Source organism: Ciconia boyciana, chromosome 23 (genome assembly GCF_034638445.1).
Source record: "Ciconia boyciana chromosome 23, ASM3463844v1, whole genome shotgun sequence".
Lineage (NCBI taxonomy): Eukaryota > Metazoa > Chordata > Aves > Ciconiiformes > Ciconiidae > Ciconia > Ciconia boyciana.
In genome coordinates this window covers 5,556,074-5,573,456 of record NC_132956.1, presented here as the reverse complement: position 1 = coordinate 5,573,456, position 17,383 = coordinate 5,556,074, and the positions used below count along the sequence as shown (strand labels likewise).

Here is a 17,383-nt window from a genome sequence, read left to right as displayed (position 1 = left end):
ACCTGCTTGTTCTGGGCCTCCGTTGTGCGGTGGGCTCAGCTCACCCCAGGGCTGGGGCAGGTAACTGCGGGCTTCCCCGTGCCTTAAACAAGCTTACCTGGCCCCCCGAGCTCCCACTTCTGCTGTCTTAGGGGCTGGGACCACCATAAAGGCACCTGGTTTCTACCCCCACCCCCCCCCGGTGTCCTGTGGGACTCCAGCAACTCCCCAAGACCCTCTTGCTTTAAGGGGAAGGGGATGTTTTTGGGGCCTATTCCCGTGTTTCCGGTGCACCCGGGGATTTAGCAGAATCACCGTTTCACACTGTAAAAGGACAGGGGCAGAGGGCTGGAGCAGCCGGGGGTCTCCCCGGGCTGGGTGCAGAAAGTCGGGCTGTAGCCGGCTCGAGCATGGCCCCAGCTCTGCGTCACCGCTCTCCATGACTGTGGTTTCCTTCACTTGTTTTTTTGGCTTTGCCATGCAGAGAATAACCCCTCACGGGGATGGCACGGGGGCTGTCGGTGACGCTGCCCCCCACCCAGGATGGGGACAGGGGAGCGGGGGGGGGGTCCTGAGCTCCGACCCCACAAGCCGGGGCGAGCACGCAGGCGTGATGAAAACCACCCCGAGGTCTTGCGCGGCTCTGCCTGGAGGTGACTCACAGCTGTGAAAGCCGGGGGAAGAATTTTAAAAGCTGCTGCTGAGCTCCGAGAAAGCAGGTGGAACCACCACGTTTTGCTCAGACCTCCAGCATCTCCTTGGCTGGTCCTTTACCAGTGTCACCTGCTGGCTGTGTCACCTCCCGGGTGGCCCTCGAGCGCCGGTGCTCTGTGCATCCTCCGTAGCCGGGGCGGAGCATGGGGAGATTTGGGATGGGTGCTTGGCCAGTGGCAGGAGAAACCACTTGCCCAGTGGGTGCTGGGTCATAGTCATCGGGGACGGCCGTTGCTCGCTGCGGGTCTGCGCTGTGCAATTGGAGATAAGAGCCTCTCTTCCTATTGCCAAACCTGGGGGCCATTTACACCAGCCAAAATGAATTTCCAGCTCGGTCCTGCTCTGCCGTCTCCCACTGCACCACAGCAAAAGTCCCTGGCAAGGAGAGAGCTGGCCGAGGCTCAGCACCCGCCAGTTTCCCCCTCGACAGGACCGAGCCGGGAGCCATGGCCGAGCGCCGGGCAGCTGCCAAGGGCCGGCGCATGGGCTCCAGCCGGCGCAAGCAGCTGCGTGAGGGCTCCGGCGAGGCACCGGCAGCAGCCCCCGGCCCCAGCGAGGAGCTGCCGTGGGCATCTGAAATAGTGCAGAGGGTGCAGGACTTCTTCAGGGAGCGGGACAAGGACCAGATGGGGTTTGTCACCCGCTCGGACATGCAGGTAAGGGACGGGGATGTCTTCTCAGGTCAAATGCCACCGGGGTGGCTGGAGACTGGATGATGGGTAGGTTTTTCCCCGGATTTGCTTTGTTCTTAGAAATTGCAGGAGGAAGATCTCCCATGCAGCACGGAGGAGCTGGAGCTTGTCTTTGATGGGCTGGATGCTGCCGGCACCGGGCGGTTAAGCACCGAGGAGTTCACTGCCGGGCTCTGTAAGTGTCGGCACGCTGCCTCCAAGCAGCTCGGGCTGATCCTGGACACGGCCCCGGTGCTTTCCCAAGGGGGACCTGAAATGCTCCCCTTGCTGGGTGGCACATGATGGCCCAAAAAGTGTCCCCATGCCGGGGTCTCAGCCCATGGCTCACCTGGTGAGGGGTCCTATTGTGCCGAAGCAGCTGGCTGAAGCCATGAGGTGGGAAGCGTCGGGGTCTGGGCTTTGCTGTCGCCCCGGCCGGGCACTGAGGGTTTGGGGTATCTGTCGGCAGGGCAGTTCCTGAGCTCCCAAAAAGCTGCCAGGGACCACCGCCGGCGGAAAACAGCATCCCGGAGGGTTCGCTTGGTGGTCCCCAGCCCAGCATTGGAGGGGGTGGACAGCGAGGAGCGGAGACAATTCGTTGCCTTCATGGACCAGCTGGGCACGGACAACGTCTCTGAAGAGTAAGGCGCCCTGTTTAGCACCCATGGGTGTCCTGCAGGATGGGGCAGAGCTGCCCTAGGGGGAAAGGCTTGGGGCAGGGCAGGGTATTCCCCTCATTTGGTCCCCATGCAGGCAGTGAGCCCAGAAATGGCTTGGAAGGTGCCTTTGCCCCAAGCGCAGGAGCAGGGGACAGGATCATGGTCACCCCAATGCCCATCTGTCCCCCAGGACCACGCATGCTGAAGGGTGCAAGCTAAATGACCCGGGATCCCACAGCTGGCCTGGCTTTGGGGGGTTCTGGGGGGATGCTCACCACAAAACACCCCTCCCCCTGCAGACAGGAGATCTGGCAGCTCTGGGTGAAGCTCCGGCAGGATGAACCCCAGCTCCTGGGCAACCTGGAGGACTTTCTGGCCAAGATGAGGCACCGCATCCAAGAAGCCAGGAGCAAGAAGGAGGCTTTGGAGGTGACCCTGAACAAGTGAGTCACCCCAGGGTGGTGGAGAGGGACAGGACGGGAAGGATGGGGACAGGGATGGGGCTCTCACCCCAGCCGTGGAGATGCACCCAAGGAGGGAGAAACCTGGGTGCTTTCAGCATCTCCATCAGTGGCTGGAGCAGAGGCTTCACTGGGAGCTGACGTTTGGGGTTAGGCTCCCTCTACAGTCACGCACGGGATGGCAAAAGTGCCGGACTCCGTCTGCTGGACACGTCCTTGCTGGGTGAACCCCTCCGGGCAAACCCGGCTGCAGCCTACAGGTCCTGTGGGCAATGTGGGGTCCCAGGGACCTGGACCCACTGCAGCAGGGTCTGACCACCCCCCTGGCCTTGCTGTCCCTGGCAGGCATGTGGCTGAGCATGACAAGGAGGTGCAGCAGCTCTGCGAGGCCCTGGAGCAGCAGATCCAGCAGGAACAGCAGCGGCTGGAGCAGGAGGTGGGTCACCAGCTGCTTCTCTCCCTTTGCCACCCACCCTGGGAGGGGACCCAGCACCCCCAAACCCCTGTGGCGGCTCCCAGACGGGCGAGTGGGTGCTAACATCCTTGCTGCCATCCCAGAGCATGGCCCGGAGCCAGCAGCACAGCATGGAGCTGCAGCAGGCACTGGATGCCAGCGAGAGGGAGGTGCAGCGCTTGGTTACGGCACAGATGGAGGTGAGCTGGCCCCAACCCCTGGTCCCCCATCGTGCGTATGGGGTCTCTGGGTTGCGCCTGTAGCAGCAGCACGGTGTTGTACACCTGATCTCAGCCTGTCCCCACCAGTCCTTGATGCAGGTTGTGACGTAGGACGTCCATCACCTCTGCTTTGCCACCCCCATCCCCACGCTCCCCTCTGTCTGCAGAGCACCTGAGTTGAGTTTCCCACTCTTCACCATCAGGGGGAAAAATTCAGCCCCAGGTCTAGAGGCGATGGTTATCCATCGTTCTTTGGCATGGGAATCATGGGGGTCCGGGCGGGGTGTGAGTGTCCTTGTTGCTGTCCCACAGCTGGAGACGCGGTGCCGCAGCCTCCGCAGCATGCAGCAAGCTGCCAGCACCGAAAACCGGCAGCTGGAGGAGAGCAACCGGGTGTTGGAGGACCGCCTGGAGCACCTCCACCAGCAGCTCCAGCAGACCCGCGAGCTCCTGCGGACCGCAAGGGCCACAATGGCTCAGGAGCATGCGGAGGAGCTCGGGTGAGTAGCTGAGTGAGCAGCATCTCCCTCTACACCTATGTGGTTTCCTCCTGGGGGCTGCAGTGGATGGGGAATCAGTTTGATGGGTCTCGGCCATTGCAGCGCTTCAGTGGTCTCCAAGGTGCAGATTAATCATGGTTTGGTGTGAAAAGCATCAGAAAAAAAGCCAGGACTATCAGCACCGTGCACTGAATGTGTCCCTGTAGGGCAGTGTCAGCAGAGATGGGGACGTCCTTCACCCAGAAGGACCCAACCAGGACTGATCCAAGAGTTGTGGGTTTTGATGTCCTGCTCCAGCCCATTGCTGCCTCCAGGGCTGGGGACAACCCTGGGGCAGGGATGGATATGGTGAAGAGGGTGCAATCACCATTTTGACCCCTGTGCTCTGTGTTTGCAGGGACAGAGAGGTGGCAGAGCTGCCTGGCAAGATGTCCCTGTCCCCACAGGTACTTCAGCTGGGTACGCGGGGATGGGATGGGGTGTCTGTGCTCCAGGACCTCACGCTGCTCAGTTTGGGACTGCTGGGGAGCCCAAGAGCACAGGGTGCTTCTGCAGCAGAGGTGGTGCTTCCCCTAAAAGCTTTCTCAGACTGGGGCAGCATGGTGGCATGGTGCCCTACAGATGTTTGGGAAGGGAGGGGGTAACAGCACGTTAGTTCTGATACCCCTAAGATTTCAGGCGGGTACATCTGGATACCTGCCGGAGAGCTCAGCATTGTTTCACGTGAATACACTTCGTTGCCAAGCGCTTTTCTCTCTTTTCTTCCCACCTTGTTTACGGCAGATGAGTCTGGAGAAGAGCGAGAAGAACCACTCCGAGATGCGGATCAGGCTGGGGACCCAGGGCACTGAGCCCAAAGCCAAGAGCACCCACCACGTGTAAGGGGTCCTGGGCAACAGCTGCTGCTTCAGCTCGTGCCCTCGACATCTGCGAGCCGGTGCTGAGCACCCAAGTCCTCCACCCCCTCCAGGCAAAACACGATATTCAGTCCTTTTAATGTTCCTTTCCCACCCCATCTCTCATCCCGGAGATCAGATCTCTTACCCCAGCTCGTCGCCCTGCATCACTCCCTTGGCTCAGGCACTTGCCGTATCTGGCCAAGAGTTGCCTTTTCATCTCCGATACTGTGAGCATGGAGCCTGGGAAGAGGCACGCTCGCTTGCCGGGCAGGGTACGGCCCTGGGTCTGGCTCCCTGGGTGTGCATCCCCCTTTCCCCTGTCCCCATCGCTGCCTGTGTGAACCTCCAGTACACCCGGAGGGTAAATACAATCGGGTCTGGAGTGATGGGGTGAGGTGATGGAGGAGAGACCAGCCTGGTACCGGCCCAGGTGGATGGGAGGGAGCTGCAGCCCGACCCAGGGGCTGGGCTGACATCTCCTTCCCCCCCCCCATTTTCTGCCCTTTCCAGGGTTTGGGAAATACTGCCAGCAGAAACAAGCGTTTTGGGACCCCCACTGAAAGCAAGCTCCACGGAAGAGGACCCCTTCCCAGAATTTCTGAAAGAGGAACGCTTTTCTGACCAAAGCTCTTTGCTAACAGAGATGAATGATGCAATAGCGGCTCTGAGCAAACAGCTGAGGCCACAGGCACCGGGTGCACCCCCCGCGCCGGCAGACGCTACCCGGCACCCCCAGGATGATGCTGAGCCCCAAACAGGGCTGGAGGCAGCCGCAGCCCATGGCACAACCCCTGGGATCCTGCAAGAGACCCTCCCCAGCCACGTTGGTCATGAGCTGTTTGAAGGAGACCTGAAAGAGGGACAAGCCACAGCTGAGCTTCGTGCTCCAGACATGACACAGGCTGGTGCGTCCGCGGGAGCCGGGCACTGCCGGGCTCAGGAGCTGGGGGCAGAGCAGGGAGAGAGCCCGGAGGAGGCACGGAGGATGTTATTCCTGCAAGGAAAGGGTGCTGGTGAGAAGGAGCTGATGCTAAAGGCAGTTGAGCATCTGCAAGGAGCACCGGGAGAGAGCATGGAGGCAGGAGAGCAGGCACTCATGGAGGTGGAGGGAGAAGGATGGATGCAGGAAAAAACAGGTTGGGAAGAGGCACAGGTCCTGGGAGAAGCTGAGGAAGTGGCATTAAACCAGGGAGAAAATCCGGAGGCGGGTCTGGGGCCACCTGAGACCAGGGAGGGAGGTCTAGCAGCAGGATGGCAGCTTGCCACAGATGAGCTTGGCCCAGCTGCGGCTCCAGAAGAGCGTGCACAGCCCCTGGGCACAGGGCTGGGGGAAGAGGCCGAGCTGCCATCAGGGCTTTCCGAGGAACTTGAAATAAAGCCCGGAGAGCGCCTGGAGCCAAAGCCACCATCCAGGGGTGAGGCGCGAATGGGAGCAGCCCAGGGGGACGGTGTCCTCCCCGAGGTGACAGAGGCTCCTGACCCCGGGATGCTGGAGGAAGAGCGCGTCGATGCGGAGGTGCAGCCCTGGGGAGAGACCTTAGATGCCGATGTGCCGCCAGCCCCAGCTCAGCACGGAGGGAGCAGCAGAGCCGGGGCCGAGGAAGGGGAGGTGGAGGTAACGCAGCCCAGGGAGGCAGAGCCGCGGCCACAGGGTGAGTCTGCGAAGGGAGATGCAGCGTGGGGAGGGAGCACGGGTGCAGAGGGGCTGCTGCCACCCGCCGACGTGCAGGAAGGTGGAGTGGGGACAGATGTGCAAGCGCTGGAGGCCCAGAGCAGCGATGCCGATGTGCAGCTGCTCGCAGAGGTAGAGGAGCTCAAAGCGAGCATGGAGGCAGATCTGCAGCCCCCGAGCGAGGCCGGCTCCCCGGGGACAGAGCAGGGAGGGAGCGTGGCTCCAGGTGTGCAACCACGGGATCAGCTTGATCAACCAGAGTTAGGGCTGGGGGAGGAAATGGGTGCTGCTGCGGTGCATGGGGAGGGTCCTTCCCCAGCAGAAACACCCGCGGGGAGCCTGGACCTGGGTGGGCTGTTCCCAGTTAAGGCTCGGGCCCTGGAAGTGGTGGGGGCAGAGGAATCTCAGGCAGACACGCAGCTGCATGGGGGTGCCAGTATAGAAGCCCCCCGAGGAGGAGGGGACCATGCGGCCGTGCAGCTTGGGGACGAGGCTGAGGATGGGGGACGAGGGCAGGGCGAGCGTGAGCTGCCACATGAGCCCGTGATGGATCTGCATGGGGCAGGATTTGGGCAGGGGGACGAGGGGGCTGGTGCAGGTGTGCAACCACGGGAGGAGGCTGTAATCCTGGACGTGCTGGAGGACCGGAGCACTGATGCCAACGTGCAGCTGCTTGCAGAGGCAGTTGAGCTCAAACTGACCCCAGGAGGGAGCACGGAGGCAGACCTGGAGCCCCACAGCGAAGCTGGCTCCCTGGACACAGAGCAGGGAGGGAGCATGGCTCCAGATGTGCAACTCCTGGATCAGCTTGATAAACCAGAGCTAGTGGAAATGGTGGAGGCAGAGGACTCTTGGGCGGACACGCAGCTGCGTGGGGGTGCCAGCTCAGAAACCCCCCAGGAACGGGGGGACCGTGCAGCCGTGCAGCTCGGGGAGGAGGCTGAGGACGGGGCACAAGGGCAGGGTGAGCGTGAGCTGCCACGGGAGCCTGTGCTTGATCTGCAGGGAGCAGGAGTGGGGCAGGGAGAGGAGGGGGCTGGTGCAGATGTGCAACCACGGGAGGAGGCTGTAATCCTGGACATGCTGGAGGACCGGAGCACTGATGCCAACATGCAGCTGCTTGCAGAGGTGGAGGAGCTCAAACTGACCCCAGGAGGGAGCACGGAGGCAGACCTGGAGCCCCACAGCGAAGCTGGCTCCCTGGACACAGAGCAGGGAGGGAGCGTGGCTCCAGATGTGCAACCACTGGATCTGGTCAATGCCCCAGAGCTCGTGGAAATGGTGGAGGCAGAGGACCTTCAGGCAGACACGCAGCTGCGTGGGGGTGCCAGCCCAGAAACCCTGCAGGGAAGGGGGGACCATGCAGCCAGGCAGCTGGTGGAGGAGGCTGAGGATGGGGCACAAGGGCAGGACGAGCGTGGGCTGTCACATGAGCCTGTGCTTCACCCCCATGGAGTGACCGTCAGGCAGGGAGAGGGGGCTCCTGAAGGTGTGCAGCCCCCTGAGGAGGCTGAAAGCCTGGGCACGCTGGAGGACCAGAGCCCTGATGCAAATGCGCAGCCGCTTGCAGAGATGGATGAGCTCAAATGGATCCCAGGAGGGAGCACGGAGGCAGATCTGCAGCCCCCAAGCGAGGCCGGCTCCCCGGGGACAGAGCAGGGAGGGAGCGTGGCTCCAGGTGTGCAACCACGGGATCAGCTTGATCAACCAGAGTTAGGGCTGGGGGAGGAAATGGGTGCTGCTGCGGTGCATGGGGAGGGTCCTTCCCCAGCAGAAACACCCGCGGGGAGCCTGGACCTGGGTGGGCTGTTCCCAGTTAAGGCTCGGGCCCTGGAAGTGGTGAGGGCAGAGGAATCTCAGGCAGACACGCAGCTGCGTGGGGGTGCCAGTGCAGAAGCCCCCCGAGAAGGAGGGGACCATGCGGCCGTGCAGCTCGGGGACGAGGCTGAGGATGGGGGACGAGGGCAGGGTGAGCGTGAGCTGCCACATGGGCCCGTGATGGATCTGCATGGGGCAGGATTTGGGCAGGGGGAGGAGGGGGCTGGTGCAGAGGAGCAGCCTGGAGCTGAGGGCGATGAACGCAGTGCTGGCAGGGGGGACCCCACTCCTCTGCACTTGGGGCCGTTTGGGGTGCAGAGGCCGGGAGCGGAGGTGGATGGAGATGTACAGCACCCAGAGGAAGAGGGGGAGCGGGAACTGGTGCAGGGAGAGGGCATCAGCCAGGATGGGCTGTTCCCGGTTAAGGCTCAGGCCCTGGAACTGGTGGAGTCCGAGGACTCCTGGGCAGACACGCAGCTGCGTGGGGGTGCCAGCCCAGAAACCCCCCAGGGAGGGGAGGGTGAAGCAGCCGTGCAGCTCGGGGAGGAGGCTGAGGACGGGGCACAAGGGCAGGGTGAGCGTGAGCTGCCACGGGAGCCTGTGCTTGATCCGCAGGGAGCAGGAGTGGGGCAGGGAGAGGAGGGGGCTGGTGCAGATGTGCAACCACGGGAGGAGGCTGTAATCCTGGACATGTTGGAGGACCTGAGCACTGATGCCAACGTGCAGCTGCTTGCAGAGGTGGAGGAGCTCAAACTGACCCCAGGAGGGAGCACAGAGGCAGACCTGGCACCCCTGCGTGCAGCTGGGATGCGGGAAGGGGAGCAGAGCCAGGCTCCTGGTTTGGATGCAGGTCTTTGTGCAGCTCACACCGCGGACGTGTGGGAGGGGGCTGCTGGTGCACATGTGTCCCCTCCAGCTGAGGCCACTTTACATCCTGAGCATGCCGCTGCTGCCGGGGGTCCTGGTCCGGAAGCAATGCTGGGAGCACTCGCTGGTCCAGATTGGCAGATCCTGGAGGATGCCCAGACACTGGAAATAGCACAGGGAGAGAGGGCTGATGCAGAGGAGAGGGCTTTGGATGGAGCTCAAGGTCTGGAAGTGGTGTGGGGAGAGAGGCTGGAGGCAGCGGTGAGGATATTAGTTGAAACTCAGAGTCTAGGGATAAAGCAGGGCCATGATGACAGTGCGTCTGCGCTGGCCCCCCCGGTCTCCGAGGTGACATTACAAATCAGCACGCTAAAGCTGGAAACGATGATGCAGGAGGATGTTCTTGTTCCAGATGTGTGGCGGCTAGGTGCTTCGGAACAGGCAGCCCAAAGTGAGCTTCAGGAGCAGGTCTCAGCACAGGCAGATAAGGTGAGGCTTCACGCTGCTTCCCAGCAGTCGGAGGAGAAGCTGCCGCACGTGATGGAAACGGAGCAGGTAGCTGCCGGACCTGCCAAGCCTCCAAAACAAGAGGTGCCACCAGCATCAACCCTTCACACAAGGGTCCAACAGGAGGAAGATGCTGGGAACGATCAGCTGGGGATGGTCCTCAGAGACAGCTCACTGGGGGATGCAGTCAACAGCAGCATGCAGTCTCAAAGGCAGCTCTTGGGAGAACAGAAGAAAGACCTCAGCATTGATCAACAGGAGAAGCAGCAAGAGGTTGGGTGGAAAATGAGCCAGGAAGGCGAGCCCAGCCCAGGAGAGCCAGGGGCCGTGACTGCAGATGGGGCAGGAGCTGCCCCAAGGGGTTCTCCTGAAGCCTCCCTGGACCCAGATCACCTCTACAACCTGCTGTTTGTTGGGGACTCCCACGTGGGCAAAACATCATTCCTGTACCGGTTGCACGCCGACACCTTCAACCCTCACCTCACCACCACAGTAGGTAGGTCTCCTCCAGCTCCTCTCCAGCGCGGCTCTGCACCTGCTTGGGTGACCCTCACAATTCCCTTTCCTCCACCCCACAAGCTGCTGGTGATCATTACGTGCATGTTACAGCTCACGCCAAGCGTGCCATACAACCTGTCACTGAGGACCAAGTAGGACCACCAGCTTCACACGCTTGGATGCTCCTGAGCAGGCAATGCTGGTCCTCCTTGCCCTCTCTAGGGCACCAATACTAATGTCCCTAGTGCTTTTTGCTCTGCTTTGCCTTTCAGCTATATTCTCCTCTCTTAACCAACCTGGTTTTACTCATCATGAGATCAGAGACCTTCCCAAAATCCAGCCATCAAAGATCTAAAAGCTGGAGGTTCACTCAGGACTAGCCTGCTTGAGCTGCAGCCTCAGACCACACCTGCACCATGTGCCTTCTCCATCCATCCTCTGTCACAGGGATGAACTCTACAGTATCAAAATATCCCTTTTTGTGTCTCCTAGGACTGGATTATCAGGTCAAAAACCTCGTTGTGGACAACAAGCGCTTTGCTATCCGCCTGTGGGACTCAGCTGGTCAAGAAAGGTAAGGTGCTGTGCTGTCTGCTTAAGGAGAGCAATCTGTCGTTTTCTTTTTTTTCTGGTAGTTTAGTGGACGTGAATGTTCTTGGCTTTGCTAAGCAAAGGAGGGGTTGTTTAAGAAGGGACTCTGTACAGCGTGTGATCTGATAAAGAATAATAAAGGAAGTAATTAAGATAAAAATAAGCACTCAAGCTGTTTGTACAGCCTCTGTGATCAGGATAGGAACAAAATCTGGGGTTTGCCTTTTTTGTAGACGTGCATTTCCAGCTCTCCCACTGGGATTTCAGATTGCTCCCAGGGGAAACCTCCTTGGACCTTATTGGTGACCATTTAAAATGTACGCAGGTACCACAGCATCACCAAGCAGTTCTTCCGGAAGGCGGACGGGGTCGTGCTGATGTACGATGTCACATCGGAGTACTCCTTCTCGAACGTGCGGTACTGGCTGAGCTGCATCCAGGTGGGTGAAGTAGGAAAACCTTGTTCTGTCCCCGAGGTCTTGGAACTGGCGGTGACTCCGAGATCAGCATTTCCCCACCTGGCCTCTGCCACCGGTTAGGGATGGACATCTGGGGGTGACCAAGCCCTTTCTAAAGGGCATTGTGCTTTGCTTTGGTTAGAAAATAATTTTTCTTAGAGGATTTAAATTCAGATACTGACAATTTTCACATTTTTCCAGTGTTTCCCGGGGTAATTTGTTGATAGCATCGTTATGATAATGATCAACTTTTTAAAAATTAAAAATGGGTGCAGAGAAATGGAAAATGTTGAAAGTGATTTTGATAACAATTTTAAATCAAGAATAGCCCACTTGGAGTCCTGGGAAATGGGAGGTAACTCGTGTCTTATTAAATACTTCTTGTCAGAGATTTCCAGTCAAGTACAAAGTCAGTGTTTAAAAATGCTGGAACAAAACAGGATGTCGCCTTGCTCAGTGCCTGTAAATCTCAGCCAGAGAACCTTCTGGAGGGTTCCTGAAGTGAACACAAAGTGAATTCACTACAAGGGTAATTCGTCCAGTGCTCTGCCCTGTTAATGGACCAGGACAGATGATTTAAGGGAAAAAAAATCCCTTTCTTAAATGCTGTTAAGCTTGTTTAAGAATTTAAGGTTTTGTTATCAGCCCAAAGCTGTGAGCATCCTTCACGGTGCCCCAGGATGTGTCTAGACAGTGTGGCCAGCTGTGATTCAAGGGAGATTCAGATACGCTCCTGATCCTCCCCTCTTTAATTGCCCAGGAAGGAGCGGAAGATGGAGTCGCTATTCTGCTTCTCGGGAACAAAACCGACTGTGCTGCAGAGAGACGGGTCCCTACGAAGGAGGGGGAACGCTTGGCCAAGGTAGGTGCACAGCCCTGCTAAGGCGTGCTGCCCACCCAAGGTAGGCAAGGACAGCTAAGGATGGATGCCACCAGCCTGAGGACCTGGAGAAAGGTGAAAGCCCGTGACTTACCTTTTGTGCCTCGGTCTCTGAACCCATCTTTCACCCTTCCCTGCCTTGCTTTCCCCTTGCGTTTTAGTTTTGACTCAGCACTGCCCCAGTAAAACAGTTTATCAAACTGGATCTATAAATTAAAACATTTTCAGGTCTGCTTATCTTTGCCGTGAAGTGTCACGTATCTTCCCAGCATCATATAAATAATAAAACCACCAAGCCCTATCCTCTTTTACAAATACTGAAATGTTTAAAGTACGATTAATCTCTTCAAATGTAAATGGCTAATAAAAATTAGGCGAGAAGAATCTCACCTTTACCGACTTAATTTCAAAGTTTATGGGATTTGGGCCGGTATCCATTGACCAGTTTTACAAATGGAGACAGTAGGACAAGGGGTTAGATGCTTCCCCCCCCCCGCCAAACCAGTCCCTGGCAGGCACAAAAGACCCGGGAACATCTAGTTATGTCTCCGTATTCACTCCACTAACCAGAGGTCATCGCATCTCGTTCTGTTTGCAGTGTCAGCCTTTTCCTTGATACTAAATGTTGGTGTTACAGCTACCAGAAAAGCTGGATTTCATCCTCACATTCCAGTAAATAAGCTATGGAGTTATTTGTTTCCTTCAGTCCTTCTGTTTCCCCTTGTCTGTGACTGTCCCGTGGCTATTTACTCCCATATTAAGCTATTCCAATACAAGAATATTACATTTCTATTTGGGCTCTGTGTCTTCCAGGAGCATCAGCTCATGTTTTACGAATGCAGCGCTGCCTCGGGCCACAATGTCTCTGAGTCCGTGGTCAGCTTAATCAGGTGAGGCATGTGCTTGGGTTTTGCCAGCTGTCCTGGATTTAATGGGCTCCCTCCCTGCTTTTTTCACTCCAAATGCTGGTGTGTTACTGTCACCAGAGACTCCATGTGCCCAAATGTCAGGGAAAACTCGGAGCAGCATGTGCTCGGCTGGGATGAGCCGGAGATAAGTGCTGTAAGACATCGCCTGAATAGTCAGCATTGCAAGGAGATTAATAAAACCCTTTCCAGGGTGTTGCTGATTTCTCCCTGGGTTGACTGAAACAAATTCTGTCTGTGATTTGATTTAGGCTGGGGTTTTTAGCAGAGTCCGTGGTTCTCAAATCACGCTGAGCTGGAAGGCTCCTAACTCCTTTCAGCCATGCTGAGCCTCCTTTACCAATGCTTGTCAAGACAAATAACACAGCAATACAAAATATGGGGGAAATACCGGGCTAATTTGCTTCCTTTTCTCCCAGGTTGCTCAAAGTTCGTGAAGATGAATTGAAAAATAAGGCAGAAGAGGTACCAAAGCCACCCCGGAAGAAAAAGGGCTGCTGTTGGTGAGGGACAGACTCCCCCTGCTATGATCTGAAACTGTGGTGACAGCCAGAAAAGCATAAAAATAGCCTTCGGACACCATCTCTGCTCCCCACACGTCTGCCTTGCCTGATGTCCCTCGGATGCCGAGAGCAAAAGCCGCTGTGGAGGAGCCGGCTGTCACCCAGCCCCTTCCCCACTCATCTCCTGCCGATATCCCAGAGCACACGAGCCCTCCAAAATACTTGTTGGGAAACTTTACCACTTTCTTTTGGAGACAAAAAACAGGCTAAGGAAAGAGGCAGAAAAGGAACCTAGCTGGATCTGAGGTGCTGGAATGACACTGGAAGCAGCAGGGAGCAAAACCGAGTCTTGCAATAAAAGAAATGAATACTAAGAGTCACCCGAAGGCCAGTGTATAAAACACGGGGGGTTAGGGCCGTCAGCGCTGCTGTGCAGCGGTGACTTTTGCTCTGGCTTTGCAATCTGATCAGATTTGATCTGGAACAATGAAATACGCAATGTATCCTAAATGCACTTTGGAAGTCTCTCCAATTAGGCAAGGTAAAGCTAGTTTTTCTCTTTCCTGGTTTATCGTGCCAGTGAGCAGTAATGGGTCTTGGCAGAAAACTACTAAAAACTTTGCTCAAAACAAATTGAAAAGCCCCAAGAGCATGTCCAGGATAATAGAAAGAGCAGTGGGCTGGTGGGATATACGATCAGCTAAACGCTTGCAAGAGCTCTTTTCATTGCGTTGCCCCCAGAGCAGACTTTTGCACTATTGCAGCAAATCTCAGGATGGGCAGGGAAGAGCAAGCTGCTGCACCCTGCCCTTCTGCAACCGCGAGGGCTTCTCTATGAAGTACTGAATCAGCTCTAAAACCCAGCGTGAAACATCTAAAGCACATGTCACAATTTCCATGTTTTTTTCTTTTTACAGCTTGATGCAGAGAACTATATTTTTGCAGAGAAAGGAATACAGACTAAATAAGAATACAAGTCATATTTTAGTATTTTTATATATTACATGTGTTGCCTCGTCCCCCAGCGGTTCAACAGATGTATTTAAAGACTGTGCTTGCATGCAGATTTTGGGGAAATAATTCTGCTCAGATGGGTTTGCTTGTTGTTGCCATTATTATTTATATGTATATTATGGCAAAGCATAATAGCCAGTTTCTGCTTTACAAAAATATAATGAGAAGAGTTGGTTTTCTAATAACACTATATATTAAAAATACGTATATATAATTCTGAATGTTTCTGACTGTTATAGCTCAGCTTTCCAAGGAAACAAGGCTAAAGAGCTCCTGATGTCCGTGTACATGTACCTGTTTTCTCCTTCCCTGCTCCAAACAGCTTTGGAGTCCACGGGCTCTGACGGGTAGCGATTGCAAAGCTATGAGACTTAGCGACTTCTGTGTGAATAAAGGCCGGAGTAACTGAGACTAATTAACGTCCCCATTGATGGAAAAATTGCAGTTTAAGTTTAGTCTTTATCAGACAGTGACAAATCTACACAGGAGCGGCCTGCACCGCACAGAGCCAGGCGAGAGCAGGCTTTCTTGGTTCTGCTGCTCACAGAATTACCCCTTTAAAGGGGCCAGCTCTATGCCATAGCCAGAAGCGCTCAGTGGAAATGATGTTGATTTGCAGATGGAGAGGCACGGAGACCACTGATGGACCAAGCTCATGCTCAGAAAAAACCAGGGTTATGAGCTTCACCTGGTAGGGTACAACTCTGCAATGACGCAGGAATTTCCAAGTCTTTTAGAGATGATTTATCTCCTCTGCACGCCCCATCTCAGTGCTCCAGCCCCTCCGTACCACTAAAGCTCCCATTCCCCAAGCGTCTTCCCCGAGCCTGCCCCCTGCCACAAGCCATCCTCCCTTGGCTCTATTGTTAAAAGGCTTTCTTTTCTTAATGCAATATAGTTATACTCCCATTCCATGCTGATTTCTCTTTACCATATTTTGTTATAAAATATTTTTACTGATGGAGCAGTGGGAGCAGCCTGAAGACCACAGCTCCTCGGGAAGAGTTTATGTGGCTCAGTTCAGGGCTGTGCCTGGATTCGGTATTCCGGGTATCTAACACTGGCTTTTTTTGTTTGTTTGGGCCCATCTTCACTATTTCTGCTTTGCTGTTTTATCTTAAAATAATATAAATCCAAGCACACTTTGCAAGTCTGGTCCATGATAAGAGAAGCACCATTTCAGCCTGATCAACCCAAAAAAGGTTCTTTTTACTGGGTCCGCAACGGTTCCCAGCTGCGTGACCCCATGCAGAGGAAGACGCCGCTTTGCCGAGCAGTAGCAGGATTGCCCAGGAAAACCTTTTTATTTGCTTGCAAAAGAATAAGGGGCTGAGGTCGCCGAGGCTGAGCTCTCCCATTAGATGGCAGCAAATGCAGCAATACCTTCAAACTGTGCAATATTTGTGCTGCAAAGACAGGCCAGGGAGCTTGAACAGGGCCCGAAAGAGGGATCTGCAGCAGAAAAAGCTCCACAGAACAGCAGGCAGAAAGAAATGTCTGTCTTGTTCCCCTAGAAATCAGGTTTAGAAAAAAGGATTGAGTTTGTGCCCAAAGGTGTTGCATAAAACAAGCATCACTCCACTCCCAACCTCCCCTCCAAACTTGGACATGAATTTTTCATTGCCAGGTTGAGAGAAACGCCAGGAAGGCAATAAAGCATGTTGGAAAACATGGTCAGCGCATTGCATTTGAAAGCATCTTTCACTTTCAATAATTCATGGTCCCAGCAAACATTCCCACTCCAGAATCAAAGGGACCGCTCATTTGCAAGCTGTTAAACGCATGCACGAGTATTTGGAGGAGGATCAAGGTCTGCGATATTAATAGCAACAGGGAAACGCATATTTGTTCGGACCACAGGAATTTTTTTTCAATCAGGTTGTTTCCCTTCGAGCCGTTTGTAATTCCTCAAGGTGCTCCATGAAAATTAGAGGAGCTGCCCCAGCCAAGCCAAGATTGCAGACGATCTCAGATACCAGCCCAAAGCCAGCAGGGGTTTACCACCATCTCGCTTTGATGCGTCCACCTTGAAAGCAGAGAATCCGGACGAGGTCCTGACAAGTTGGAACAAATCATCGGCCAAAGCTTTCGGTACCCCAGCCACCGGGTCTCGGGTCTCGCCCGGAATTTCACCCCATTCCCCTCGAAAGGCAGTAAAATCAAGATGGGGAGACCGTCCCGCTTCGTGCACTGGGATTGACAGGGCAGGAAATTAAAACCTGATAAGGGGAAGTACTTTTTCTCGCAATGTTTAATTAAACTGCAGAATTCATCGCTGCAGGAAGTTGTTGAGGCTGCAAACTTAAACAAGGCTGAAAAGGGACCAGAGAGATACCAAAAATGCCCATCACAACCAACAGCTGTCTCTGAAAATGCATTTAATTGCAATTAAGGACTGAAGCCTGTGTCTGAGAGCTGGGTGAGGCTGAGGCCCCTTGCTCCTGTTTTCTTCCCAGCTTTTCATGCCAGGGGTGGCTCTGGGGACCTCTGTTTGCTCTGTCTCCCAGCCCTTTACTCCTGGAAGCCTTTCCTACACTTTTTAGGGCAGCAGCATCTTTCTTCTCCCCCCATTCCCCAATACCCACCCTGTGCATGGTCACTGCTTGTTGCTTGAGCTGCAGGAATGGGCATCCGTGTCCCCATGGGGGTAAGTGGGGTTCAGGGGGATGCTGGAGGGGTCGCGTTGGGGGAGCACAAATGGAGGTCAGCGGAGCTGGAGGAGGTAAATGGGACCGATGGGGCTGCTGTAGGGTCTGGGGGGCTGTAGGGGGTGATGGGTGGGTGCTGTGGGGGATGCTGGGGACTTAGGGTGTGCTTGGGGATGGAGGGGGTCTCATGGATGCTGTGGGATCTGGCTGTCAAAGGATTTGGGGATGCTGTGGTTTCCAGGGGTGCTGGGGGGCGGGAGTCGGTGTCTCAAGGGTGCTGTGGGCTCCGGCAGGTGCTGGGGGTCTCTTAAGGTTACTGGGGGGAGGTGCTGGGCGTTCAGGTAGGTGGTGGGGGGGTCTTAAGGTGTTGGTGGGGGTCTGAGGGTGCTGGGGGCTCAGGCGGATGCTGGGGGGGTCTTAGGATTGGCAGGGGCGTGTCTGAG

General features: G+C 55.9%; 1 protein-coding gene across 1 annotated transcript; it reads left to right on the top strand.

Moving 5' to 3' along the window:
* The first annotated feature begins 1,139 nt into the window (after positions 1-1,139).
* Positions 1,140-14,367, top strand: RAB44 (RAB44, member RAS oncogene family). Its single transcript, XM_072844718.1, has 16 exons — positions 1,140-1,349; positions 1,446-1,560; positions 1,834-2,005; positions 2,323-2,466; positions 2,830-2,920; positions 3,043-3,138; positions 3,472-3,659; positions 4,057-4,105; positions 4,443-4,537; positions 5,069-5,463; positions 9,328-9,918; positions 10,413-10,494; positions 10,837-10,951; positions 11,730-11,831; positions 12,663-12,739; positions 13,195-14,367. The coding sequence occupies exons 1-16, from the start codon at positions 1,140-1,142 to the stop codon at positions 13,280-13,282; spliced, it is 2,610 nt and encodes an 869-aa protein (XP_072700819.1). The 3' UTR covers positions 13,283-14,367.
* Positions 14,368-17,383: the final 3,016 nt, after the last annotated feature.